The sequence below is a fragment of the Trachurus trachurus genome (genome assembly GCF_905171665.1).
Source record: "Trachurus trachurus genome assembly, chromosome: 15".
Classification (NCBI taxonomy): Eukaryota; Metazoa; Chordata; class Actinopteri; order Carangiformes; family Carangidae; genus Trachurus; species Trachurus trachurus.
This window is the reverse complement of record NC_139906.1, coordinates 552,863-579,302: the sequence shown is the minus strand read 5'-3', so window position 1 is coordinate 579,302 and position 26,440 is coordinate 552,863. Positions and strand designations below refer to the sequence as shown.

Here is a 26,440-nt window from a genome sequence, read left to right as displayed (position 1 = left end):
GAAAAAAAAAGAAAGTTTCAAAAAAAGTTCTAGAAACCAGTGGTAAGATTTCTAAAAAAAAAAAAAAAAGTTTTTTAAAAAGTGCTAGATTTCTTTTAAAAAAAAGTTCTAGAAACAAGTGGTAAGATTTCTAAAATAAAGTTTTTTAAAAAGTGCTAGATTTAAAAAAAAAAAAAAAAAAAAAAAAAATTTAGAGACCAGTGGTAAGATTTAAAAAAAAAAAAAGTTCTAGAAGCAAGTGGTAAGTGGTTAGATTTTTGAAAAAAAAAAAAAGTTTCAAAAAAAGTTCTAGAAACCAGTGGTAAGATTTCTAAAAGGGAAAAAAAAAGTTTGAATTTTTTTTTTAAAGAAACCAGTGTTAAGATTTCAAAAAAAAAAAAAAAAAAGAAAAGCTATGAACGAACTCTTGTCTCCTCTCTCCTTGTCTTCTTGTCTCTCCTCTCTCCTTGTCTCTGACCGGTTGTCTTGTCCCTGTGTGCAGCCGGGCGAGCGTCAGTACCCGGGCCAGGTGCACGTGAGCCTGGGGCCTCTGAGGACCAGCCTGACCTTCGACAGGAAGGACAGCACCGTGACGCTGCTGAAGGACGACCAGGTGCTCATCAACCTGCTGACCGACATCGTCACCGAGAAGAGACGAGCCACCAACATCCGGCCCAAGATCCCCGCCACCTTCAGCCACACCAAGGAGGCGCGCGAGAAGGTCAGAGGTCACCCCCCCCCCTCTTTTTTTTTTTTTTTGTATGTGTTTATTTCGGTCTTATAAAAACAAATACAATAGACAAATATAAAGCCCCTCAAAGTGCTGGAAAACAATTATATTATAACGAACAATGGAACTGTGTATTTTTTTTCAGGTAAAACCTCTTTTAGGCCGTGAAAATAGGCCGTTTCTTTGGGTCTGTTCACAACACTGTATGTTGTAAATCTCTGGGCAGGGCTATTATGGGCTGGCGTTGCTAACGGGAGGAGTGCAGAGAGTCTTCTACTGCAATTAAAGTACTTAGGGGCTATTTGGAGATCATACAACCACACTTTAAAAAAATGATACTATCCCTTTAAACACCACAGTCTGTAGTTCTCTGACCTCTGAGCTCCAGAGAAGTGACGCTCAATAACCTGTGTGTGTGTGTGTGTGTGTGTGTGTGTGTGTGTGTGTGTGTGTGTGTGTGTGTGTGTGTGTGTGTGTGTGTGTGTGTGTGTGTGTGTGTGTGTGTGTGTGTGTGTGTGTGTGTGTGTGTGTGTGTGTGTGTGTGTGTGTGTGTGGTCGTCAGGGCGTCATCATCAGCCTGAAGGACAGCGAGGGCGTCATCCAGTCGGAGGAACACGGCGAGCTTCCCTTCGACATCAGGGAGAACTTCAGCGACGTGGAGCTGACGGCCGAGGACGTCAACGAGGAGGTGGAGTTCACCGTCACCGTGGTGAGGACGTTGCAGTCGGCCGCCATCTTTTATTCTCTGTGTCGCATGTTTTTATTGGAGCGGGTCTGTTTCCTTACAACATTAAGGAATAGTTCACCAAAAACTGAAATCCAGTCATAGTGATTCTCCCTCATGCTGATGATGAATACTCCAGAGTAGTTTTTTATTCCTCAAAGTTCATCTGGAGACCTGGGAGGCCGGTTCCTAGTCCAACCAAAACTTTATATGAGAGTAATAATAGGACCAGACACAAAAACGTCCATAAAATTACACAACAACCATTTAATATTCCTCCACACTGCTCGTCCACTGCAATCCAAGAGTCCTGAAGGGAGATAGTCCAGAGTTCACTGGAAACTGCGTCATTTAGGACAGGCAAATTCAATCCAGGACTGGTTGAGGCTGTAAAAATGTCCTAATTAGGTATTTTAAAAGACTTTTGAAAAATTGATTTAAGACATTTTAATGCCAATTAAGGCCTTGTTTTTAGATTAATGAATTAAATGCCTTTTAAGGATCCGTAAGAACCCTGCCAGAAGCACTTTGAGGAATAAAAAACTACTCCAGAGTATTCATCATCAGCATGAGGGGGAGTCAATAATGACTGAATTTCTGAATTTTTGGGGGAACTATTCCTTTAAACAATAGCAGATGAAAGAACAAATAGAAATGTAAGATACAAATGAAGAACAATAAACTAAAATGAAAACAAAACAAAGCAAAGGGGGAAAATCCAAATTTTTCCCTTTTTTTTCCCATTCCCATCAGCTGAAAACCGGTAACCGTGCGATCCGTATTCGGCGTGTGAAGGAGCCGCTGCTGCTGACGCTCTGCACCGCCACCGTTGCCATGGAGCAGGAGGCGGAGCCCGAGGCGGAGAACGGCAGCGGCGGCGACAGCGACGGAGACTCGCTGCGAGGGAAGGCCAACGGGAAGCTGGACCTCGGCCCCAACATGAAGCTGGACACGGAGCTCTACGAGGGCATCGTCAGCCAGACCATCATCGAGCCCACGGTGAGTCGCCGCCCGCTGATCGATACAGCTGATCGGCTTTAAAGGGATACGCCAATGTTTTTTTTTTTGTGTGTCTTGCCTCACTCCCGAGTCCATGACCAGCAGATAGACACCATCCTTTCCACTGTGCGTGCAGTAACAAGGGAGATACGGAGATACAGCAGTCAGAAGCTGATTTCATTTTAGCTCTAAACTCTGTAAATATTTCACTTTATCCACATTTCAAACATGTTTAGGTGAGAAAGTAGCCGTTTAGATCAGCAGTGTGTCGTTAATTTGTCTAAATACCAGCTGTTTACAATTTTGTTGGGACGAATTCGGCGCTACTCAAGCTAGCCGTTGTGACCAACGCACTTCTGGTTACTTTCACAAAATAAAACACCCGTTGCCCTTTACATACAGAAAACCATGAGGATAGAATTTGTGCTTTTACTTTGAAACAGGAAGCTAACCTACCCTCGATGTAGCTAGCTTGAACCAAAATAAAGCGTCTTTGCTTGAACCCTCCGTTTTGACCGATCTCATCCCGTTAGCGGCATTTGACCGCTCAAGATGCCTTACCGGAGAGTTTTGTAGCTCTGAGACCAAGATCGGCCGCCGGTTTCCGTTTAGAGTTGCTGAAGAGTTTCTCTGATGACTTTAGGTGGAGGCAGGCTAACACTACCCATACACTTCCAGTGTTTGAGCTAAGCTAATTAGCTACTTTAGGTGGAGGCAGGCTAACACTACCCATACACTTCCAGTGTTTGAGCTAAGCTAATTAGCTACTTTAGGTGGAGGCAGGCTAACACTACCCATACACTTCCAGCGTTTGAGCTAAGCTAATTAGCTACTTTAGGTGGAGGCAGGCTAACACTACCCATACACTTCCAGTGTTTGAGCTAAGCTAATTAGCGACTTTAGGTGGAGGCAGGCTAACACTACCCATACACTTCCAGCGTTTGAGCTAAGCTAATTAGCTACTTTAGGTGGAGGCAGGCTAACACTACCCATACACTTCCAGTGTTTGAGCTAAGCTAATTAGCGACTTTAGGTGGAGGCAGGCTAACACTACCCATACACTTCCAGTGTTTGAGCTAAGCTAATTAACGACTTTAGGTAGGAGGCAGGCTAACACTACCCATACACTTCCAGTGTTTGAGCTAAGCTAATTAGCGACTTTAGGTAGGAGGCAGGCTAACACTACCTATACACTTCCAGTGTTTGAGCTAAGCTAATTAGCGACTTTAGGTAGGAGGCAGGCTAACACTACCCATACACTTCCAGTGTTTGAGCTAAGCTAATTAGCGACTTTAGGTAGGAGGCAGGCTAACACTACCTATACACTTCCAGTGTTTGAGCTAAGCTAATTAGCGACTTTAGGTAGGAGGCAGGCTAACACTACCCATACACGTCCATTGTTTGAGCTAAGCTAATTACGGCGATACGGCTCCATCTCCCTTGTTACTTCACGCACAGTTGAAAGGATGGTGTCTATCTGCTGGTCATGGACTCGGGAGTGAGGCAAAACACGAAAAAAAAATACGAGCTGGTCGTATATGACGTGTGTGATGTCACGGCCCAGAGGCTCCTCCCCCTCCCTCCACCTGTCACTAAGCAACGTGCCGTCTCTCTGCTTCCTGTCCCGTCGGCCCCGCCCCCTCCAGCCCACGTTGCCAGGTTACCCGGGGCAGATCCACGCCAACATCGGCCCCGTCAAGACCAACGTGACCTTCGCCCACCGGGACTGCGGCGTGACGCTGCTGAAGAACGACCACGTGCTCATCAACCTGCTGGTCGACATGGTAACCAGGAAGAGGAGGGCGGCCAACATCAGACCCAAGATCCCGTTCACGTTCAGCTACACCAAGGAGAAGAGGGAGCTGGTGAGGCCGATCAATACTCACCAATACTGATCAATGATCAATACTCACCAATACTCATCAATACTCATCAATGATCACCTCTGATCAGTACTGATTAATAGTGATCAATACTGGTCATTGGTCACCCCCAATCAATACTGGTCATTGGTCACCACCAATCAATGCTGGTCATTGGTCACCACCTATCAATACTGGTCATTGGTCACCACCAATCAATGCTGGTCATTGGTCACCACCTATCAATACTGGTCATTGGTCACCACCAATCAATACTGGTCATTGGTCACCACCAATCAATACTGGTCATTGGTCACCACCTATCAATGCTGGTCATTGGTCACCACCAATCAATGCTGGTCATTGGTCACCACCAATACCGCCAATCAATACTGGCCATTGGTCACCACCAATCAATACTGGCCATTGGTCACCACCAATCAATACTGGTCATTGGTCATTGGTCACCCCCAATCAATACTGGTCATTGGTCACCACCAATCAATACTGGCCATTGGTCACCACCAATCAATACTGGTCATTGGTCATTGGTCACCCCCAATCAATACTGGTCATTGGTCACCCCCAATCAATACTGGTCATTGGTCACCACCAATCAATACTGGTCATTGATCACCGCCAATCAATGCTGGTCATTGGTCACCACCAATACCGCCAATCAATACTGGCCATTGGTCACCACCAATCAATACTGGCCATTGGTCACCACCAATCAATACTGGTCATTGGTCATTGGTCACCCCCAATCAATACTGGTCATTGGTCACCACCAATCAATGCTGGTCATTGGTCACCGCCAATCAATACTGGTCATTGGTCACCACCAATCAATGCTGGTCATTGGTCACCACCAATCAATACTGGTCATTGGTCACCACCAATCAATACTGGTCATTGGTCACCACCAATCAATGCTGGTCATTGGTCACCACCAATCAATGCTGGTCATTGGTCACCGCCAATCAATACTGGTCATTGGTCACCACCAATCAATACTGGTCATTGGTCACCACCAATCAATGCTGGTCATTGGTCACCACCAATCAATGCTGGTCATTGGTCACCACCAATCAATACTGGTCATTGGTCACCACCAATCAATACTGGTCATTGGTCATTGGTCACCACCTATTAGGGCTGTCACTTTTTATTCGACATTCGAATATTCGTTCGAATGTGGGGGGAAAAGTTCGTATTCGAGCATTAATGACCTGCTCGATATGCAGGCTGCAGCAAAGATACTCTATTTACCGTCTTTGGCTGCAGTGCCCGGTGCCTGCATAGCGCCGCGGAACGTCCACCGGACGCGGAAGGGCCGCGAACAGCCGAGAAGCGGAGCCAGTTTACTTTCTGTGCCCATATTAACCGCTGGTGTGGTGTCGCGGCGTGCACCTCCGCTGCCGGCTCGCGCCGTGCAGCGTCTGGTCTATTTTGTGTGAGAGCCGCGAGCAATCGCGTCAAGCTGGGCAGGAAGTCAAACATGAAACAACGAGAGTATCCGGTCAATTTTCAAAATAAAACACCGCGACTGTGTGTGCTGCGGCGGCGCGGGGGGGGGGGGGGGGGGGGGGGGGTGTAATAATCGAATATATCCGAACGAATTACGGGTCATTCAATAATCGTTCGAATGTCATTTTTCTAAAAACTGACAGCCCTACCACCTATCACCATTGATCACCACTAACGACCAATAACCGATCGCTCCCCGTGTCTCCAGGGCGTCATCACCTACCTCGGCGACGACGGCATCGTGAACTCTGACGAACACGGTGAACTTCACTTCGACCTCTGTGAGAACTTCAGCGACACCGAGTTCAACAGCGGCGACATCCACAAGGAGGTGGAGTTCACCACCACCATGGTAACCATCACATCATCATCACAGGAAGCAATTTTTTTTTTTGTAGGATGAGTCCGGGAAAGTCCCGCCTTTCCCGCCGTTCCCGCCTCTGATTGGCTAGAAGGACTCTCGCCTGATTGGTTGTTGGTTTTGGCTGTGAAACGGCTGTGAAACGCAGGCTGTCGGCAAAGTGTGATAAGTGCCTCTAGATCTACCTGGACCTTTTATACAGTCTATGACCTGGACTCTCTCTGCTTATCTGGCCTGTCTAGCCTCTACCTGCTCTTTTTACTAAACTTAAAGCAGAAGTAAGTGATATGTTTGTGTTAATATAAGTCTTAAATAGTTGTATCTTCCGACAGCAATCACTTCTATAGAGTGTTTGGTCTGAAACACGGGTCTGTCAGTCCCTCTGCTCTGCTCTGAGCCCAGGAGAAAACTTTCCTTGTATCCTACAACCTTTATCCAATGAGGAGAGAGAACGGCATAAAGGGGCAGTCCTCTCTGTGTGTGCAGCCAAGGGATGCGCCTGAATGTGGTGACGTAGGGACGAGGACCAATAGATCCATGACGAGGGCGGGGGCTGCTAACTCCATCTGCTGACAAGACGTTATGGTGCGTTCAAGGCAACTCGTAACTCGTGTTTTTCCGACCTGTGAAGTGGTACCAGTTCGATCTGGTACGAGTTCACGGGTCAGAAGTTACGAGTGGCCGTTATAGTGACTTTCACAGGTAAAACAGGTCGGAGAAACACGAGTGGGTTGCCTGGAACGCTACAAAGTCGTAAGTTGTGACTTGAAGCTGTAATTTACGGTTTCAAAAGCCTGCCTGGAACGCAGCATTAGCCAAAACCACCGGATCGCTTACTTCTGCTTTAACCAACTCCCTCTTCATTGCCTAAACTAAACCAATGGCACAATTACACTTCTCACTCAAACTCAAAATGTAAACTTGGAATATAAATTTAAAAACTAAATTTTTCAGAATGTGAAACCAGCGGGGATCGAACTGGGATTCACCACACCGCAGGCGAACACGCAAACCGCTTCACCATGGCGTCTGATTACATTTAACACTTCAGTTGTGTCTATTTTAGTTTACTACAGTACCGTTGTGAGATGACGTCAATCGGAGGAGAATTCATCCAGCCAATCAGAGGCGAGGAAGGCGGGACTTTCCCAGACTCATCCTACGAAAAAAAATATTGCCTACAGGAAGTGTGACATCACAGGTCGGGAGGTGACATCACAGGTCGGGAGGTGACATCACCATGACGACGTCTGTCTCTTCCTCTCTGCAGGTGAAGTCTGAGAAGAGGGCGATCCGGCTGCGGAGGACCAGGAGGGTGGAGGACAAGATCCTGGAGGAGCAGAAGAGACGAGAGGAGGAGGAGAAGAGGAGGCGCGAGGAGGAGAAGAGGAGGCGGCAGGAGGAGGAGCAGAGGAGGAAGATGGAGGAGGAGGAGGAGCGGGAGAGGGAGAGGGAGGCCGAGAGGAGGAAGAAGGAGGAGGTGGCCGCGGCGCTGGCGGCCGCCAAGGACAAAGTAAGGAGCCGCTCGATGTCTCATTGGTTGCTGACTGAGTCCTGCTCTGTGATTGGCCGGTCACACACAGAAGCAGATAGAACGAATCTCCTTGTTGTTTACAACTACTTCCTGGTAGAAAACCAGCATGAGAACAATAGTGACGGACGAGAGTTTCTCTATATTTATCTAATTTTTCATGTCACTATATCACCGTTTAGACTAATCTGATGTTTGTAAAGTTTATAAAACCAATGACTGGACAATTTGCACAACTATACAAACATTCAGCAGAAACAAGGCATAAAAGTTAATAACAAGGATATTCAAGCATAAAAGACAAGATTTTTACAAGCATAAAAAGAGTGAATGTCTGTTACAGATATTACAGGATTGTCAGCTGAGCCACTGATGCTTTCTAGACACTGTGATTCCCCCAAACTGAATAAATACAACACATAGCAACACAAAACACACACACAGAAATAGTAATGTTTCTTCAATCATTTCAGATTTGTCTAAACGGTGATAGGGCGTGAAAAATATGATACATAGCTAAACTCTGGTTCGTTACTATTGATCTCATTCAAATTACAGCTGGTTTTCTACCAGGAAGTAGAATGTTAACAACAAGGAGATTCGGTCTATAGATAGATACTTTATTTATCCCAAAGGAAATTCAGTTTCTCAGCTGCACAATAAACATCATCATTCGACAGCAAGACATAAAATAGTAAAAAATTAGTGCATAGAGGATAAATAAAGACAATAAATAGCCCATGGTAGTAAAAACGCAGGATTGCAGTGGGAAAGTGCAAGTGCATAATCATGTTGCATTCACTTGAAGAAAAAAAACTAAAATCTCTGGTTTTCTGAGTAAAGTTTGGTTTGGTTTGGTTTTTTTTTTTCTGTTTTTTGGACTAATTTGGAAGATTTCAAAATCCTGCAAGAAGCTCTCACCGGCAGGTAACGTTTAACCGCTGCGGTCAAACGCTGCGGTCAAAAAATTTTAAAATCTCAATAAGTCAAACCAAAAAATAAATTACTCAGAAAAACCAGATTAAAAAAACAACATTTATTCAAGTGAATGCAATACGCTTCTATACAACATCTCTCTCACTCACTCACACACACATAATCAACATTATGTTTAACTTTGTGTGGAAATAAAAAAGTAAAAAAAAAAAAATTGCACTTTTTGATCATAAAAAACTAGAAAAAGAAAGTTACGATGAGTATGAAAACTCTTGTTCACTGTATTTTACTTAGTACTTCATAATTACCAACTGCATGTGTCGTATTCATTTATACTTCCTGTTCACGCTTTATGACATCACAACGTTCTGATGATGATGATGATGATGATGATGATGATGGCGGTGTTTTGTCTCGTCAGTGGACGCCGCTGGGCTTCAAGATGAGAGACCCCTGCACCATGGACGACATCAGCAAGGAGCGCTTCGAAGGCACCGTGCTCAGAGCGATCTCCAAGTTCCCCCGCAAGGAGATCAAGAAGGAGCCGCTGGAGAACGAGGCGCTGCTCGGACAGGTGAGGAAACACACACACCTGCTGCAGGAGGAGCAGAGGAGAGAAGGTGGTCATGATTACTGGTTTTCACAATTAATCGCGGTATGAAACGCCACAATTAAAATTTCCAAATGCCGTCACTTTCCAAAATAGATTATGTTGGAAACACGGAGGCAGATGTGGTGCCAGAGTGAAGGTAAATGTAAGAAATACTGGTCCGTTTATCTAACGTAACATACGATTGGTAGGAATTTAAATGTTAGCGAGTCATTTGTGCTAAAAAACAAACAATGATAAACTTAAACATTTGGTATAGATGACAATTAATGACTTGAATATTTAAAACACTTCCCCTGCAGGATTAATAATTGGTTAAAGGGATAGTTCAACATTTAGTCAAATTGGCCCATCACCATAATCCCTATAGTCATAGCAGTAGGTTCGTTACCTTTAATTGTCGGTGCAAGCTATTTTTAGAACGGCGGAGCAGAGCCGTGAGCTGCTCAGAGCTACGCTACGGAGGCTCATTATGGGATTTCTTGGTTTCCCTCATCATCAAACTCATCAAATACACAATCCAACAACTCCACAACGCTCTGGTGGACAAGTTGTGAGCTGCACATTCACCACGCTATGAGATAATAACACAACGTTACCACACAGAGTTGTTGTAGAGGGAAATACAGAGACTGTTGATGAAAAACTGTCCCTGAAGGCAACGTGCATCAGAGGTTTTACATGAATTTCCCTCTAAAACAACTCTGTGTGGTAACGTTGTGTTATTATCTCATAGCGTGGTGAATGTGCAGCTCACAACTTGTCCACCAGAGCGTTGTGGAGTTGTTGGATTGTGTATTATATATTAATAGTAGAGAAATATTTAGTGTAAATAATTAGTAATGTAATTATATTTTGACTGTATTTGATTTTACACATTCATATGATGTAAATTAATGAATGCATAATAATCATGATAATCGTAACACCGTGATTATTTCTCTGACAATAATCGTACAAAGAAAATCTATAATGGTGACATCTCTACAGGAGAACATCTGGAGGAATGAAATCAATGTGTTTCTTCTGACAGGTGAAGATTAAAGAGGAGAAAAAGGACGAGGACGAGGAGGAGGAGGTGGGGAAACCTGAGGGAGCAGCAGGAGAAGGAGTGAAGGTGAAGAAGGAGAAAGAGGAGGAGGAGCAGCAGGAGGTGAAGAAGGAGGTGCCGGCTGAACCCACCAGACCAGACCCAGAGATGGGCCGGCTGGTGATGACCGTCAACGGCCAACAGAAGCAGCTGACCTTCGGCCGCTGCGACCTGCTGACCGGCGCCACCATGCTGGACGGAGACAAGGTTTGTTCTCGCCGCTCGTCTTTCACCTGCAGCTCTGCAGCTCCTCTGGACGAGAGCCAATCAGAGCGGTTTAATGTTCACACCTGCAGCTCTGCAGCTCTGCAGCTCGTTCTGTCTAGAGCTCTGTAAAAGAGAGTAAGAGGAGAGGAGCGTAACCAGAACAGACTGTCACAGTTCCCAGTGTCTTAAATCAATTTTTCAAAGGTCTTAAAAATTTTAACACTTGGTAGGTGGGATTTTATGATTATAATTAGTCTCAAATCTGCAAATAATTGGTAACATTCTGACGAGAAGTTAGTGGCGGCCGTCAATGCTAAATTTCTCACCGCCACCAGCTCCCAAATCAGCTTTTTTCCCCCCCAATCATTCATGTAGCAGTCACTTTACCTTGGACCACATAGGAAAGTGGGTAAAATTGTCCCTAACCCTATGTAATAGATGTGGTGACGTTTTTTTGTTTTTTTTGCATTTGTGTTTATTGTGAAGTCGGTCTTAAATTTCATTTCAAGTGTAGGGCTGGGTAAAAATATCGATTCAGCAATGCATTGCAATTCTTTTCTCTGCAATTCAATATCGATTCAGCAATCTTCTGAATCGATTCAAGCCCCTGGCCAGTGGGGGTGCTGCGAGCAACACCCTCGTGTGATTCGCGCTGTACGGACGGGGGCCGCACTAGACCAAACCATAACAATATGGGAGTGAGTAGCAGCAGCAGCGTTAAGCCAGCGCCTTCAAACCTGAAAGCAGATGTGGGGATTCATTTTGTATTTATAGGCGCCGATTCCGTGGGTGCTCCGGTGCTCAAGCACCCACTGACCAGGTTGAGCCACCAGATGCGCATTTCTCCGTGCCGCGAAAAAGTCAGACCGACAACTGCCCCCTTGTGTTAAGCACACGTTGTTATTGATATTGTAGCGTCAGACCCGACGACAAGTCAACAACATAACACAAACTTATCTGACAGCTGCTCTCACTTCTTCCTCTGCTCCTCCTCACTCACTCACCTACACACAGACAGGACTCTGTCTTCCTCACACTCACCCCAGCCCCTCAGTTTCTCATCCCACCTGCCCGTACCATACACATTGACAGTCAGTCAGAAATCACAGAACTTAAACATCATAACAAGAACATTACTGCGGGGTCGCTACAATATTTTCAGTTGTGCAGTAGGCTATTATTAATAATATTGTTTTGTATTGTTTTATTACTCAAAATGTTATGAGTTATTTTCCAAGAGGAAAGTAACACATAGCCTAATTTAAATTTAGCTGCACTGTAGTTCAGTGTTAAAGCAGTGTCATATTTTGTTATGCTATGAGTTATACTATGGCTGTTCATAAGGCATGAAACTAAACAAATAATTATTAAAAAAAAAAAAAAATCTGGTACTCTTATTTGTGTATTTCTGCTTGATACTGAATCGATATCGAAGCATTTCAATCAATATCGAATCGAATCGATATCGAATCGAATCGTGACCTAATGAATCGAAATCGAATCGAATCGTGAGATTCTCAACAATACCCAGCCCTATTCAAGTGGCATTAAAAACGTCTTAAAAAGTCTTATATTTAACTTGGCTTCAGCTGTAGGAACCCTGGGCTCATATCAGCACACTTGGGACTTTGGTTGAGGCACGACCAAAACAAGTGCTAGGTGCTACGTACGAGTGGATGAGCAAAAGAACTGAGTCGAGTCGAGCCGGGAAGTGCTAACGGAAAAGGGGCCGTATGATTTAATGTTTTAATGTTTGAACCTCTGTTTCCTGACGTGTTCAGGTGCGTTTCAACATCGCCACCCACCGTGAGACCAAGGAGGAGCGAGCGACCTACGTGGAGATTCTCCCCGACTCCTTCGAGGAGTCGACGGAACAACGACGACACGTGAGTCCGAGAGAACAGCATGCAGGGCTGTGTGTGCAGCCAAGGGATTCACGTGAATGTGGCGACGTAGGGACGAGGACTGTTATGGTGCGTTCAAGGCAACTCGTAATTCGTGTTTTTCCGACCTGTGAAGTTGTACCAGTTCGATCTGGTACGACTTCACAGGTCAGAAGTTACGAGTGGCCGTTATAGTGACTTTCACAGGTAAAACAGGTCGGAAAAACACGAGTGGGTTGCCTGGAACGCTACAAAGTCGTAAGTTGTGACTTGAAGCTGTAGTATTTTGTCTGGATGTCTCGTATGTATTGTCTGCCCTTCGGGACAATAAAGTACAATCCACTCCACCAGGGCATCGTGATCGAGTTCACCGACAACTCTGGACTCATCAAGTGCACCCAGAACCCCCAGCTGTTCTTCAGCATGGCCGAGGTCATCGAGAAGAAGAAGCTGGAGCTGAATGAGAAGGTGGAGTTCAGCGTCGTCCCGGTGAGTCCTCCTCTTCCTCTTCCTCCTACAGTTCAGTCTGACAGAAGAGGTTTTGCTCCAGGTTGAGTTGAGTTTATTTAAAGATGTTTGAATAAGAGACGTCCTGGAGCTGCGGCTGCAGTTCAGTCTGTCGACGTTTCAATGTCCTTAAAGGTAAGAAAACTTCCTGGAAGGTTTTGGAAAAAGTCTTTTTTAAAATGTTGTTTTCCAGGTCCAGAGTTCTTGAGTTAAAGATTCTGGTTGGAACCAATGACGACCAACTTTGTTTCCATGTACAAATGTGAATTTAATGTTAAAGGTTGAATATGTAGAATCTTTATTAAAAGCTATATTTTTTCAAAAATAATACATCCACGGGGCGTTTTGAGTGGTACAGAATGAAAGTATTGCTTTTCCATAAAAACATTTTTTTTAGTCTGAATTAATATTTTTTTGACGGGCTCGACAATGACTTTCTGTTACGTTCTGTTTACATTCGTACCTGTAGCCGACACGTGGCTCAGTTCTCCGCTGTTTTCCTGCCTCCTCCCGGTCCTATGTGTCTGTTTCCAACGAAGCCTTTTTAATAATCAATCGGTGGATCAATGGATTATCATATACATGTTAGGATGGGTGTAGTTGTGTAGTCTTATCTGTCATAAACACGTTACTTGCTGTGTTTTTTTGTGTGCAGATAAATGTTAAAAATGCAGACTAAAAATCGAGAGAATCGGCAATATCGTAGAATCGCAATTTAAATCGAATCGCCATCCAAAAAATCGTAGAAGAATCGAATTGGGAGAAAAGCATATCGTCCCAGCCCTAGTAAATATCCTGCATAGTTCTCCTCCTCTGCTGTCCTCTGATCAGAGCGGAGTCCCTAGCAACGGCCCGTTTTACCTAGCAACGGTCTGTTGTTCGGGTAATTCTACATATTCAACCTTTAAGTCCAAGTAGATTTTCTAGCCGTCAGTGAGTAAGTGAGTGATTCAGCGTTCCAGTCCAGGATGATGAAATTTCAGAATAAAAGCATGAAAAATGTTGTTGTTTCTCCAAGCATGAGACTGCGGAGGGGGGAAACCAGGCCATTAGGATCAAACGTTACACCGAGAGCGTTTTCCTCCCGGTTCGGAAACTTGTCGGAGTCGGAGCAAGCAAAGGAAAGGTGAGGTTACGACTGGTCATACAGGACAAACAGCTAGCTCTTCTTCTCGTTTTGTTGATTCCCTCTCTTCTGTATGTGCTCTACATGAAATAACTGTATCCACATTTTTTGGCATGTTGACATTTATGTGCAAAATATTTGCACCAAAGTTGTTCTTTCTTTCTTTAGTCGACACAAAGCAAATTTTTCAAGATCGAGGATCACGAGATTACATGCAATGTCAATGCAAAGATGTAAATATACATTCAAATTTGTGCCAGCAGCGTAAATGACAGGTTTGGCACATCGCAAGTTTTCAAATATTCAATGAATGCACCGTTAGAGTCACAATGTTTTAGTGAATTTACCAGTTCAGTGTGTTTTATAAAATGTGAAAGCATCGTGACTAGGGATGGGAATCGAGATCTGGTTGTTTTCCAGAACTAGACCTCAGTGGATCAATTCCTCTGACTTACTTTGCAAATTGCGCTTCTGAACCAAACAACACACGCTTTGTTGTGGAATCGTATCAATAATGGAATTGGAATCGCTAAATTCTTATCGATTCCCACCCCTAATCGTGGCTGAGGAGAGGTGACAGTTTTTCTAACAACTTTCGTCTTTTCCTTTGGTAGTTGACCATCAAGCTGACAAAAGCTGCAGAAGACGCAGAGTGAGTCATTTCTTATTATTGACCGGTCACTGTCTCATTGACGATACTGTTGATAACAATGAGTCTATAGATAGATATATCTTTTATTCTTTCGACATTTCAGGAAGGAATCTAACAAACCAGAGACAGACAAGATGAAGGTGGTGGTGAAAAACCTCCGAGCTCAGGACAGTAAGAGCGGCATCGGCAGGCGGGATTACAGTGCCGCTCGGCGCCGGTATGGCCGCAGCCGCAGCAGGAGCAGGAGTAGGAGCGGCAGCAGGAGCAGAGGTAGGAGTCGGAGTAAAAGCAGGAGCAAGAGTCCTCCCAGAGACCAGTTCGGACGCATCATCAAGAGGAGGCGCAGCTCTAGCGCCGACCGTGACCGGAAAAGCGTCAGCAGCAGGCACAAGCACAGTCGGGAGAGGTCGCACAGGCGCAGCAGGAGTCGCTCGAAGAGTCGAAGCCGCAGCCGCAGCAAGAGCAGGAGCCGCAGTCGAAGCCGCAGCAGAGAGAGGAGCAAAGACCGGGCCGCCGCCGCGAGGAAGAGGAGCAAGATCAGCATCGACCGAGAAGACAGTCACAAGAGGAGGAGGGACGTCAGCCCTCCTCCGCCCCGGCGCGGCGGCGGCGTGGTCGTGGATGACGAGCTGGCGAGGAAGAAGCGTGAGCTGGAGGAGCTGAACGAGATGATCGCCTACAAGAAGTCGCTGGTGGACATCGACCCCAGAGGACTCGACCCCGGACAGAGGACCTGCATCGACTACGACCACGGCCGCATCGCCGTGCCGCTCACCGAGTACAAGCCAGTCCGATCCATCCTGAAGAAACGGCCCGAAGGCCCCGAGTACCACCATCGTCCTCCGCAACCCTATGACGATCCGTATTACGACCGTTCCTACAGCCCCTACCAGGATCGGCGGTACGGCGACCATTACGCGGCGCCGTACGCCAGCAGCCGTCCTCCCTACGCCGAGCGTCCGTATGGCGACCGTCCGTATGGCGCCGAGCAAGCTTTTGAAAGTCGTGTCTACGGCGAACCCTCTCCCTACGCGGCCCCGCCCTCGTCGACAACCACCAGCAGCAACCGCTACACCGACCGTTACGATGTTTACGACGAGCCGCCCTACGACGACCGCTACTACGACCCGGCGTACGCGGACCGGCCGTACGACAACGACCCGTACCGCGCCGTCAAACCGGGCGAGGCCCCAGACCCTCACGGCCCCTTGTCGTCGTCTTCTGCACAGTCGGCTGCTTCCACTCAGCCGTCCGCGACGCATACCGCCGCCGCCGCTTCGTCCTCCCAAGCCTCTTTCAGACCGCCGTCGCCTTCAGAAACGCCTCCCAGAAGCCCTTCGCCCAAACTGAATCGACCTGCAGCCTCAAGCCGCTCTCCTCCCGGTGAGAAACCACCGCTGGACCGCTTCCTGGACATGCTCAGTAAGAAGGTGGTCGCCGAGAAGAAGTCCGAACCCGTTCCCGTTCCTGTTCCTGTTCCTGTTCCTGTTCGCGTTCACGACGACTTGCTGCCTCATGAGCGGGCGCTCCGAGACAGCGGCGGCGGCGGATTCTCTCGGATCGTGGGAATGGCTCAAGAGCAACCCAGCAGCAGCAGCAGCAGTCGAGCGTTAGAAGGGGAAAAGAAGAAGCAGCTGAGCCCCAAACGGTGCTCGGTGGAGAGAACGACAACAAGCGAGGAAGCAAAGAAGGCACCCGAACCGTATGACAAAATCCAGAGTCTCCTCCGTACGATCGGCCTGAAGCTGAGCACGGGCGACGTGTCCAAGCTGGCCAGCCGAGCGCAGGAGAAGATCTACAGCCCCAAGTCCTCGTCCGTAGAAAGGGAGACTTTGTTGTCGATGAAAGAGGAACCAGGAACAAGTAGAAGGGGTTCAGTCGAGTCCGACCGCATCCGCTCCCACTCCCACTCCCACTCCCACTCGCCCTCGCCCGTCCGGTCCGCCAGCGTTGAGCCGCTCGGCAGTCGGCGTAAACCTCAAGTCTCCGAGTACGAGGGATTCCTGGACCAGCAGGAGTTGGAGGAGCTGAAGAAGGCACAGCAGCTGCACAGTTTCACCAAGGCGATGGGGAGTTCCTCCGCTACCACCACCACGTCTCCAAGACCTCCCCCGGGGCCCCCTCCCACTCAGTACCAGCTTCCCCCCATTCCAACCAACTGGCCGCCGGGAATCCCAACCCAGATTCCTGGACTACCATCCCAGATTCCCGGACTACCATCCCAGATTCCTGGACTACCATCCCAGATTCCTGGACTACCATCCCAGATTCCCGGACTACCATCCCAGATGCCTGTAGAAGAGACCTCCACTGCCCCCACCATGGGAGCTACAGCAGCCGATCAACCCCAGAGGTTTGGGTTTCCCCCCGGTCCTCCTCCCGGGCCTCCTCCTCCCCGCCGTCCCGGACAATCTCCACCGGGACCTCCGCCCGGACCGCCGCCCCGGCGTCCTCCCGGCCCGCCGCCGTTCCCTCCGCCGGGCTTCCCCTTCATCGGCCAAACTTCCATCGCCTCGATCTCCTCCGACTCCTCCAGTTCTGTGCAGCCCTCGACCACAGCCGCCATGGTAACGCCACTCTCAGCAGCAACAACATCGGTAACATCAAGCGTCGCGACTAACGACCAGTCGGCCATCTCTACCACGGTGGCCAGATGTCTGAAGGTCATAGAGACGGTTAAATCTCTGGCAGTGCAGCCGCCAGCCAAACCCGTCAAGTCGGTCCAGTTCAGTTTACCCACCGAGGCGCCGTCGGCCTCGAGCCCTTCGACTGCAACGGGAGAGGACGACATCAAGGCAAAGCAGCAGGAGAAGGTATTTATTTGGGCTTTGAACGTTGACATGCTCTTACCTATACCCAGCGGGCAAAATCCCAGTTTTTTTGGAAAACAGACAGGGAGCGTTGTAAAAGGTTTGACAGCAGAAATGATCTCTAGGAACTTGAAGGATTAAAACCTGGTGGACAACCCGGTCAACTAGCTGCTGGAAAGCTACAGGGGCCAAAACCCCTTTCTGGGGTCATTCTGCTGGCGAAATGATGTAAATGCAAATATTTAGGTACTACAATGGCATAAATAGTCATACAACTATAACATTTGGCAGAGAGTATCTTGACACATAGGGGGAGGCATGAAAAAAAGATTCTGGGGTTTGTTGCAACTCGATTTTAAGATATCACCCTCAACATCCCAAAAAAGACAAAAAAAAAAAAGTACTGTTCGCCTGACATTCTCAAGAAAATTATTATTTTTCAGCACTTTATGGATAATATCTGTGCCTGATATGTATATAGAAAACTTCCTTAACTCATAAGCTTCCATTTGAGTCCAAGATAGTCTTTCTATCTCCAAAGCCCCACTTGCTGTGGCCGACGGTCTTCTCTATCTATCTGTTCACTTTGGGGAGACCAGAAATAGAATGGTTTCTGATCAGGCCAGTTAACATGTAGTTTTTCACAATAGGTGTTGCATTGTTTGGAGCCAGCCTGAAGCTTTCCAGTAGCTAGTAGAAAGGCTATCTTGCACTCAAATGGAAGCTTATGAATTAAGGACATTTTCTATATAAATGTTAGGCATAGATATTCTCCATAAAGTGCTGAAAAATCATAATTTTCATGAGAATGTCAGGCGAACAGTACTTTTTTTTGTCTTTTTTGGGATGTTAAGGGTGATATCTTAAAATTGAGTTACAACAAACCCCAGAATCTTTTTTGCATGCCTCCCCCTATGTGTCAAGATACTCTCTGCCAAATGTTATAGTTGTATGACTATTTATGCCATTGTAGTACCTAAATATTTGCATTTACATAATTTCGCCAGCAGAATGACCCAAGAAAGGGGTTTTGGCCCCTGTAGCTTTCCAGCAGCTAGTTGACCGGGTTGTCCACCCAGGTTTTAATCCTTCAAGTTCCTAGATATCATTTCTGCTGTCAAACCTTTTACAACGCTCCGTGACGGGGTTTTTTTTTGCTTTGCCCCCCAGTCTGGGAAATCTAGATACACGTAGAAGTAGAAACCTCAGCGGTGGTTTAAGCCTTGACAAGGTGTTTGTGTTCATGTTGCAGCTGGACTTGTACAACCAGAGGGTCATGGAAAAGAGGGAGCAGCAGTACCAGGAGATGATTGCCCGTAAGAGAGATAAGAACAAGGACAACACAGTGATCCCCCCAGGTATAAAGCTTGTTAAATTACATTACAACTTTATTAACAGTCTTTTTTTATTACGGAATTACGGAAATGTTCGAATTTTGTCATTAAGTAAGGTTATGTTCTCGGCGTGCTTCTAAGGTGTAAGTGTTGACGTTAACTTTTACAACTGCATGCCGTTTATATTACTTTAAGGTCTAAAGACAAAAGATAAACTACTTGTTTTCTTTTTTCTTTACCGAGACAGGTACTTTGTGAAAGAAAACTATTTTATCCAGAGTTATCCAGCCCAGAGATACTTGATTGGCCACATGTCCGGAGATGGCTATGGTAGAAATGTTAAGAAATATCGCGACGTTATCTACAGTAGATTTAACTGCAGGATATGTACAATACGAACGATCGGTTTAGCCCAGTTAGGTCTCGTGATGGAGTCTAAGCTAGATTTACGCTCGTCTGTTGATGCCGTCTTTCGATCGCACTGCTTGGGCAAGGTGGGAACGGATTTGGAGCTCAGCATAGTTCGGGGGCGTCTTTTATCTTATTATGCTCCTTTTTATTATACATTATATGATAGAGATCACAGCAAGGTTTGTCGTTGATTTCACGTTTCTAGTGTACATTTGTCCAGCATCTCCTGCGTTTAGCATAGCAGCACCAGCCTGTTTGCGTTATTACGGACCTGCAGTCACCCATGGTGGAAGTCCTGGTGTGTTAATCAAGCGTCCGCACATAGATGTAGGTAAAGCCGGCGTCTTAAGTTCATTACAGAGATGCAAAGATCAGTCGTTTCTTCTGCTCCAGAGGTCAGTCCATCCATCCCCTGCACACGTTAGCCGAGCTTAGTGGTTCATCCCAGCGAATCGATCAAGAGAAGAAGCCAACTACAGTCCCAACTTCACAAAGTAACATCTTTTTCCTCTTCATATTTTGACTCCACTGGTATCTAGCTTTAAAGAAACCTGTTTGAGTCCAACACAAGCTACTACTATGTAGTCAGGTGAGATTTTAAGATATTTAGTTAGGTAAGGTAAAAGTTTAAATTCTTGGGCCGATGTAATATCCGAGTTCTAGTTTGGATATCAAAGCTATGAATTAATTTAACAAGTATTTTAAACTGTATGACTGACTGAATGAATTTAACTTTGTATTATATTTTGGTTTCAGTCTGTTCTAAATAATGATTGAGGTGTGATATCCTGATACTGGCCCTGGTGTTTTGCTAGAAGTGTAGCTCCAGTTTACAGTTTACCTCAGCTGTGTATGATGATCCCAGAACGTCTTAGTTTTCACCTCGGTACCCGTGGTAAAAGGTTAGAGAAGCCGCTTGACAGTTGAACCCTCACTGCTGCAAGCGTTAATTATACTCAACAAGTTAGCAGAACATCTCATCAGGGAGGTAGACAACAGGTGAGGTGTTAAGAATTTAAGGGTCAGGACTTGCATAAAATAAAGAAAATTCAGCTGGTATAGCCTACATGTTTATTGTGGAAATGGTTTTGTTAAACCAAACTACATGATTGTGTCAAATAGTTTCAGTTTTCTCAGAATTCCCAGCAGCTGTAACATCCAGCTTCATCCATGAACCCTGTTCCAGAAACGTAGTCATGTTCATGACAGTGTTTCACTGAGCCTCTCCACATCAAGGCCTTATTTCTAAAATGGAAGTACCGAGCGTTAGAAGGGCTGCCTTCAGCTGTTTTTTTTAGAGTTAATGTTCTTTATTACTAGCGAGTCAGTTCTCTAAATGTTTGTTTTTTGTGTCGTTCAATGTTGCTTTTCCTCTGGTAAGTTTTTGTAAAGCTGTTGAGGGTAAGTCAAGTTTGCTCAATTCTGTTTATGTCAAACTGAGGAAGAAGTTGGTGCATTTTCCAGATATCCAGAAAAGTGACTCAAGATATAGATTGCTTGTAACCATGGCAACATAGAGTTAAGCTTGTCCCACTCTACTGAAAGAAGTTTTATCTCGTTTTGATTAATGATTAACATCAGAACCCCTTTGTCAGCCAGGCAGTGCCTGGTTTATAGACTGGAAGATGTTGTACTGCTAAAACAGCAGTCAAGTCGTTGCGGGTTGATTATTTTGTGAACCTCCGGTATGATGTCACTGATTCTCAGGAATTCGTTCGGTTAAGTAATTTGACAATTACCAAATATCAAGTTTACGTTAAAGAATTTGAATACCGGGTTATTGACAAAGGTCATGGCCGAGTCCCAGAGGTGAGGTCGATGTGTCCCAGGGCCGTCCGGCGTCACGTTCCCATAGTTGGTAGTATACGAGTCGTCGATCTTCTGCTGAAGGTCATCGACCAGAGCTGAACTACGCGTCTGTTAGCCCAGAGCTAACAAAGAGAGCTTATACTTAAAAACCGACAGCCAGGTATCCTTAACCTGAGTGGTGTAAGATGCAAATTATTGATTATTATTACCATCTGTCGAAATGGCCAAACTCTGTTTTCATGTAACATTACACAGGGAATCTTAATATTATTTCGGAATGTCACGTAGATTATTCCCATAAATATAATTAGAATAAATTGAAATAGTGTCTAGTCCAAGCTAAATTTGCCTTCTTTTTCTTAAGTTTAGCATGAACCGAAAAACTGTGAACTGTAAAACCAAAGGTTTCTGGTTCAGGAACCTCTCTTTCCCTTTCAGTCTGCCCACATTAGCTCAGGAAGCTAATGTAGATGACTGTAATGTCCACTGGATATTGATAGCTTTAGCGATTTCAGTTGCAACTTACTGGTAATCGGTCATCAATACGGTAAGTGGTCAACTCTATACCTAACGTTAGCGAACGCAGCCCACCCCTCGATGTCGGTGGGTTATTTGTTAAATGTCGAATCTCGCACAGGCTAAATTTCTCGTTCTTTATGATGCGTTCGGTCCACTAAGTATCAGTTATATACCAGTAAAGAGGACCCACGCAACAGTTCAGTGTAGTCCAGTGTTTTGGTAGCTTTTCACCACTTAATGAATGATGTTAACATTTTAATCACTGAAGCTGAAACTCAGACCTGAACATGCGTCAAGGACTGGAGATCTCAGAGGTTCCTAGTGGGGCGTTTCCGTAACAATTTGGATTTGAAAGTGTAAAACTCGGTGTAGTATGTAGCTGGTTGTACAGATATCATCAAACTACAGAGATCGGGGGAATGTTTTATCACAGGTCTTTTGCTTCTGTAGTTTCCTTCGGTGTTCAGACTGCTGCATTTCCATCACCCAAAACGACCGAAAGTAGGCCGACTCACTCCTCACTTTTGCGTATTGAAGTCTGCCGTGATTTTCTGTCCCGCAGCGAGTGTCGTCATTTAAATGAGCTGCTCAGGTAACTTCAACAGTCCTCTGACTGTTCACAGGACCGATGACTACAGTTTACATCAACTTGGGTTTGGACTGAAGTGGAGATGATGAGGTCCAGTGTGGAGTCGAGAAAAAGAAATGGAAAACAGAAACTGTCCCAAAGGACATAAGATCAGATTATATATTTTTACAGTTCAATGGGCCATTTAATTAACGCTTCATATTCCAATCAGTCTGCCCACCAGCCAATTTCTTAACCAGTGACCAGTGGCATGTTCATTTCAGGACACATTAACTGGGTTGACTTCATGCCTTTAACTGAAATGTGCCTTAAACATTGTTTCATCATTACGCATAAAGTTAACAATTATTTGACTTTGAATGAATTTCATTTCCTTTCTCTAAACAAAACACTGGACTCTGAATTAACCTCTGACTGTAAGAAACCTGGAACAAAGCAGGTAGAAGAAAAGTTTACCGGAAAACGGTTGATTATTAACATTTTTGTTGTAACCCAAAACAATTGGGTATTAATATAATATCATGATACAAATTATTTTAGGGTTTTTGTTGATGTGTTTTTTAGGGCTGCCCCCAAATAGTCGACCAAGCCCTGGTCGACCAAAAAAACATTTGCCGACCAAGATTTCATTGGTCGATTGGTCGCAGGAGAAGAAACAAAAACATTTGGAGCCATTTCTTGTCAAATTTAAGTCAAAATCAACATGACTGAACTGTGTATGAAAGGCTATAGGGCTTTTAATTTGAAGGGCCAGATACAGGAAGTTGTGACGTGCTCTAGCTGTTAGGTTTTTTTGTTGTTGTGGGGTTTTTTTTTACACAACACGGTAGGTCTCTATTTATTTTATTTTATTTTTTCTTGTCAAGAGCGACTTTTTCCGTTGTTGTTCCAGACGTTTCTGGTTTGGAGACTCGTCAGAGAGCCACGCCGCAGACCCCCCATCCCACCCGTCTTACACAGCCTCAGCTCAGTCACTTACCCTCCTCATCTACTGTTCCTACTGTGCTTATTGGTGATAAACGGGCGTACTGCCTGTAATAACTGTAAAATCAGACCGGCGTGTTGAATCTCAGACCCAACACGGCCGGAAACATGAGAATTAATTGTCAACCCGACCGCGGGCGAAAAAAAAAAAAGGAATAAGAAAGCCATTGGCAACACTGGTTTTGACACAGAAATGTTAACGTTAATCAAGTTCATTAGCTGTGTGATGTGTGTGAGTGACTATGGTGGAACGTGTCCGACGGAGGGGGGGGTCGATTAGTTGACGAATCGGTCGACCAAGAAAATCTTTGGTCGGGGGCAGCCCTATGTGTTCTTTGCATGTTACAATTCCATGCACAGCCAGCGTTGACGGATGCAAAATGTACATTCGGTAAACCCAGCGTTTAGCGTTTAGCTAGGGAGACACAAAAAAGTTCAGTGTTATCCAAATATTTACTGTCATGTTAGGTGTTCAATCATGAATCCAGTTTTATTTGGAAGTCATCATAAAGTTTAAAACGAAACAGAACAGTTGAACATTGCAGAATGACAGTGAAGGTAGGTGTTTTGTTTTGATCTCTTAAGATTGTTTTAAAAAACCTTTAATTAATCACTGAAATTGTTAAACCGATTGAAAGTTGCATTTACCATGAACGTTATCAATGATCTGTCAGTTGTTTTTACATGAGTAGGTTTCACTGAGTCCAAAGTAACAACAGACACTGATGATGACGTCTGTGTACGCAGTAATTGTCAGTTAATTACATTCATTGGTTTAGGGAGGTGAAAAGATTCAGACGAGACGGTTCTCTCACGGTTTCACAACAGAAAGTCGAATGAAACAAATGTTTAAACCGGTCACAAAGAGTTTGAGAGAACACAGAGTAGTTTTTATTTTGGACAGAACAAATGGTAAACATTGTCGTGGTAATGTTTAAACATCTGGGGCTGGTTTTATACAGATCGACTGGCTTTAACCCACCACTCAGTTTTACCCATATGTCCGGGTTAGTGGACACACGGCTGTCCAGCTTTTCCCCACAGTTAATGTGCTTGATGTGAAGTTCTTTTGCAGCTCTGTAGGGTTAGGGTTAATCACACCCACAAATCAGCCTGACGGATCTTTGTGAAACCAGCTCAAAGACTAAAATAGTAGTAAAAGTGGAGTCCTAGTTTTTAGACGTCCGCTGCAAGAGATAGTTCAGCATCAGCATCAATTGCAGAAGAGTCCTTGAGGATTTGTGTTTCACAGATTGTTGTGTTAAAACCCGTAGGTAAACCAGTGAGCAGCGAGCCCAGGAATGTGTGGATATGTGGTCATTCGCTGGTGTACTGGGCCGAGTCTCGAGCCAAGTCTCCAGAGGTAGGTATGCAGCTGGGCATGGACCCCAGCAAGGTGACGGTGTGGTGGAAGGGCACCCAGGGCATGACGTGGCCCCAGCTGCTGCCCATGCTGCACCAGCTCAAAGTCACGTGGCCCAACCCCGACGTCCTCATCATGCACCTGGGGGGCAACGACCTGAGCACCGACAGCCCCACCAACCTGCTCGCCTGCGTCAAGAAGGACCTGACGTCCATGAGGAGCATCTTCCCGCAGTGCGTCCTCGTGTGGTCCAACATCCTTCCCCGAAGGGTGTGGCGCCACTCGACCGACGCCCACGAGGTCGATCTGATCCGATCGACGGTGAATCGCAGGATTCAGAACATCATCTCTGAGCTGGGCGGCACCTCGCTGACCCATGACAACGTCCGCTGTGGCACGAACACGGGCCTTTACCGGGCCGACGGCATCCACCTGTCCCCCAAAGGCATCGACGTCTTCAATCTGAACCTCCAAGATTTCCTGGAGAAGTGGGAGATGGAGGTGAACAAGGCGTCAGAGAAAAGTTAAGAGGAGTATCACTTTTACGTGTCTTTTATTTCTGATGAGATTCAGACAGAATGATGAACATCTGCAGAGACTCTTCACCGATACAGGAAACCTCTTTAGATTAGATTAGATTACGTCATGTGTTTGTACTTTTATTTTACTGCGTAGGAACTTCAGCTTAAACCGTTGATCCCTGTTTGTCCTGATTGAAATAATAAATTCAATATCAACCGATCTGCTGTCGTCCATCATTCACGAGGAACGTCAGAAGAGAAGCTGCAGTTCTGGATTTAACTTTTAACAGTTTGTGAATGTTGATTGTTTGATGTGCAGCAGATTTGTGGAGATCAAGGTGAAGTTAATGGGATTGAAGTAAAAAAATGGACTGTGAGTAATGACTTGGTTTTGTTTTTGGTTAAACTGAATGATTAACTGTTGTTGAATACGACTAGTTCCCCCCACGTCAGACTCTGTTCATTAATCTTCAGATTCTCTAAACACAGAGAAGTTACCAACTGATTTACTTTTATTTTTAAATGGAGTTACAATAATAATGTTATTTTAGAAAAAGAAGCAGTTGAGTCTGAAATCGTTACTTGTATGTTAACATCTGCCTGCTTTACCTTCAAGTTACAGTTATTAATAAAAATATAAATAAAACACATCTACCCTGCTTTGTCTAATGGTCGTGGTAACTTAGTTATTCTAGGGGCTGTTGTTATGTATAACACTGATGTATATATGAGGTCACTATTCTACGCTTGGTTTTTGGTTTTCGGGGCCTTGTTGTACCTGTTGGAGCCGACCAGGTGAGTCTTTGTTTTCTCTGCAGGTTCTGGTGAAGGTGAAGCCGACGAGTCCTGAGCGCCGGCCAATCATCGGGCGTCGCAGCAGAATCTGACTCCTCCCCTCTGGAGCACAGACACAAGAAAATGTTTGATGATTGTGTTTTTTTTGTCCACACCAACAGAAAACTAATGGAAACTCACATCAGCTTCTCATCAAAGGTGTAAAACAGAATATTTAGAACATTTCATACAAATGACATCAATGATCTCTATATGAACGACCAGATTTTTTTATTATTATTTTAGCCTTTATTTAACCAGGTAAAAAGACCCGTTGAGATCGAGATCTCATTTTCAGGGGTGACCTAGCCAAGAGGGCAGCAGCACACGTCTTCAACATTATAAAAATACAAAATACATTACAATATTACATTATAATAAATACGGCCATAATATGCAATGGAGGTTAAAACAAAAGTGCAAGGAGCATCATGGGGGTCATGGTGACAAGGTTGGTCAGCAAAGGCACCGCTCAATTGATTTTTGTTGTCGGACCTTTAAGAAGTGACGAAACACATTAAAAGATACAAGTTCAGACA

At 45.3% G+C, this 26,440-nt stretch overlaps 1 protein-coding gene across 1 annotated transcript in view; it reads left to right on the top strand.

Moving 5' to 3' along the window:
* Positions 1–25,787, top strand: part of LOC310997902 (uncharacterized protein) — a 31,574-nt gene extending 5,787 nt beyond the window's left edge. The window contains exons 8-22 of the mRNA XM_083987735.1: positions 482–700; positions 1,272–1,418; positions 2,187–2,432; positions 4,079–4,297; positions 6,033–6,176; positions 7,456–7,698; positions 9,074–9,226; positions 10,296–10,559; positions 12,341–12,445; positions 12,794–12,931; positions 13,968–14,075; positions 14,690–14,727; positions 14,831–17,540; positions 18,790–18,895; positions 24,458–25,787. Coding sequence (XP_083843861.1) covers positions 482–700; positions 1,272–1,418; positions 2,187–2,432; positions 4,079–4,297; positions 6,033–6,176; positions 7,456–7,698; positions 9,074–9,226; positions 10,296–10,559; positions 12,341–12,445; positions 12,794–12,931; positions 13,968–14,075; positions 14,690–14,727; positions 14,831–17,540; positions 18,790–18,895; positions 24,458–25,074 — 5,457 coding nt within the window. The 3' untranslated portion in view covers positions 25,075–25,787. The remainder of the gene's footprint in view (positions 1–481; positions 701–1,271; positions 1,419–2,186; positions 2,433–4,078; positions 4,298–6,032; positions 6,177–7,455; positions 7,699–9,073; positions 9,227–10,295; positions 10,560–12,340; positions 12,446–12,793; positions 12,932–13,967; positions 14,076–14,689; positions 14,728–14,830; positions 17,541–18,789; positions 18,896–24,457) is intronic.
* Positions 25,788–26,440: the final 653 nt, after the last annotated feature.